The 2,773-nt window shown below is 28.7% G+C and overlaps 1 protein-coding gene across 1 annotated transcript in view; it reads right to left on the bottom strand.

The window, feature by feature from the left end:
- The window catches only part of LOC106475998 (heat shock protein 83-like), a 4,110-nt gene extending 1,648 nt beyond the window's left edge, over positions 1 to 2,462 (bottom strand). Inside the window, exons 1-2 of the mRNA XM_022379983.1 lie at positions 2,342 to 2,462; positions 651 to 852 (exon numbers count right to left, since the gene is read on the bottom strand). Of these exons, the coding sequence (XP_022235691.1) occupies positions 651 to 833 (183 nt within the window). The 5' untranslated portion in view covers positions 834 to 852; positions 2,342 to 2,462. The remainder of the gene's footprint in view (positions 1 to 650; positions 853 to 2,341) is intronic.
- Between the last annotated feature and the right edge of the window lie 311 nt (positions 2,463 to 2,773).

The following is a 2,773-nucleotide window of genomic DNA, read 5'->3' as shown; positions in this document are numbered from 1 at the left end:
CTTACAGTTATCTGTTCAACATATAATCATTATAATGAAGACATGACAGGAACTGTAACATCTAAATAAATCAATTTCTATTGCTTTTCAAAAGCTATACAACCTATAGTGCATGCACTAAATACACTCACAAAACAAAAAGTGTAGAACACATTTATATATCATGTTTATCACTTCACGATTTCAAACTATAAATAAATCTTAGCAAAAGTGCCACTTTAGTCAGGCTTTAATTAACATTTAATTATTTTTAGTGTAAAGGTTTGATTCCCAAACAAATACAATAACTTAAAATTTATAGCTTTTACTATTTTATTTAGCTAATTTTAAAATGCAAATACTATCCAGTGTTACTAAACACACAATAATTAAATACTTCAATCATAGATGCCATACTTTATAGGCTGTTGCTTAAGTTACATTTGACATAATCCTGATACTATTACATATAATTGGACTGTAAGATGCACTTTAAGAAGATGAAAAAAAACATGGTGTTGTGCCATGTTTTACTTACATTATTTAACAGGTAATAAAAGTTGTACACTGAAAATGTTTTAAACCCTCAGGATTGACTTACTATGAAAAGACGATTCATCAGGACTAAACAAATTCAATGATTAGGGATTTACTTGTGATACTAACTAAACTGGTGAAAACTTCGATATAGACATTTGAAAATCTTGTATACTTACATCTGATGAATTAGATATTAATTCTCTCAGAAAAATTTCTTTGTTTGAATAGAAGGTATTTATAATCAAGCTCATAAGTTGAGCTATCTCAGCCTGGAAGGCAAAGGTTTCAACTTCTGAATTATTGTCAACATCCATGTTTGCTTCTGGTGTGGTCCTGAAAAAATATAAATCATGGGCATTACTTCTAAGTATGATTAAATTCCTTTTAAGTACAATAATTTCTAATTTGTCCAATAATGTTGATACTTCATGGTCTAAATACCAAAATAATTCAACCACATACTGAAAGATCAAAAAAATAAGTTTAATGTATAAACCAAAAAAATTCCATTATATTTAGTTTGCAGAATTACTGTTCTTAAAGTAACATACAAATTACAAGTAATATTAGCTGATCACATGTAATCCAGTTGGCACTAAGAAGATTTCTTTGATAACCTAATGACAAATACTGCAATGGTATATCTCTAGTAGTAGAAGTAGTAGGGCTGGGGAGTAATTATCAGCCTCTACTAAGTTATTGTTATGGTTTGATTGGTTGGCTTTAAAATATGATTCTGTATCAAAAAAAAGGGTAAATGTTTGCACCACCATTCATATAAACTTATAAGTTCATTCGTTTAACTTTAAATGCATCTTATACAGCCTATTTCAAGAGTGAAAGTAATAATAAAATGAAAACTTACAATTTGTTTAATTAATGTTACTGTGGCATAGTGTAATATACAAATATAATTTAACGCACTTAAAAGTTTAGATTACGTGATTAATTTTACATATTATTAGCCTCATGTTTAGTAGCGAGTTACGTTAGTACTATTAATAGTAGTAAATATTATTTTTACTAAACATGGGCACACGCAAGAGGTGGCAAGAAAGGGATTTTGCCCCCCTTACATTTCACCAAAAAATTGCACGTATCATGATATAAAGTTAACATCTTAGTTAAAACTTAAACTAAATATTTTTAGTTAAGCACACATAACACATACTCTTTTAGTCTGTTGACTAACAACTAACACAGTAAAAGTTGATATCCTACATACATGTTTTGCCCCTTCCCGCTCCGAAAATATTTCTGTAGGAGCTCATGCTACGAAGTACTATTAATCACCTTGGTTACTGTTAGTCTAATGTTCTTTGTCACTACTAATGTTACTATTCTTAGCAATACAAATAGTAATATTATACTTTATACTTATATTAATATTACTAATAGTAATGGCGTTAACCAGTACTAATTCGTAACGTAGGTTAAGAACTCGTTATTTATAAATTATATATGTAGCATGCTTTACACTTATTTTTATATAATATTGGGCGATATTTTTTCAAGTTTTATCTTTTTCTTTTTTTTACTCTAATTTTACACCAGCTTCCCAAGTTATTGTTACTGTTAGTCTACAAATAGCTATTACTATAAGTTATAGTTATACACTTTTCATGGCTAGAATAGTAGAAACAATTCGGTTAACAAACAAGTCAGATAATAAGATACACTCGTTAGTACGTTGTTCATTAGTGACTTACTATGATAACAAAATTATCGGATTATTAATATTATTAGTAAATGATCCTTGAGGACAGCTAAAAATCGACTTTTATTTAAAATGGTTACATAAAAGATTTCTTACATAACCTACCTTGAATATATAACTGCAATATATAACAAATTATACAATACTAAAATCCTTTAGTATTCACACTATACACCCTAAACTTCTCGTCTGGAAACTCAATGCACGTTTCCATTGTCTCCACGTTTATATATCCACTGCCGAACTTTCGAGTACTTGCTAAACTACCGGTATCAGTGTTACGCATTTCCGTTACTTTCAATTATTATTATTAAAATGTTTGAGAATATAATTACTAACGTTTTACTTATGTGTAAAAATTTCTCAAATTAGCTACAATATTCAAAAATTGGTTATAAATTAACTTAATAATTTATTTTTATAGTTGGATGTTAGAACTATTTTCAGGAAGAAGAATATCAACAGAGTACGTAGGCGAATTTCGCGAACAGTCTAGAATATTCTAGCAGGCTAGCGGCGTCAAATATTTTCAGTAGA

The sequence above is a fragment of the Limulus polyphemus genome, unplaced genomic scaffold (genome assembly GCF_000517525.1).
Source record: "Limulus polyphemus unplaced genomic scaffold, Limulus_polyphemus-2.1.2 Scaffold9604, whole genome shotgun sequence".
In the NCBI taxonomy this organism is placed as follows: domain Eukaryota; kingdom Metazoa; phylum Arthropoda; class Merostomata; order Xiphosura; family Limulidae; genus Limulus; species Limulus polyphemus.
This window is presented reverse-complemented; position numbering and strand designations above follow the sequence as displayed.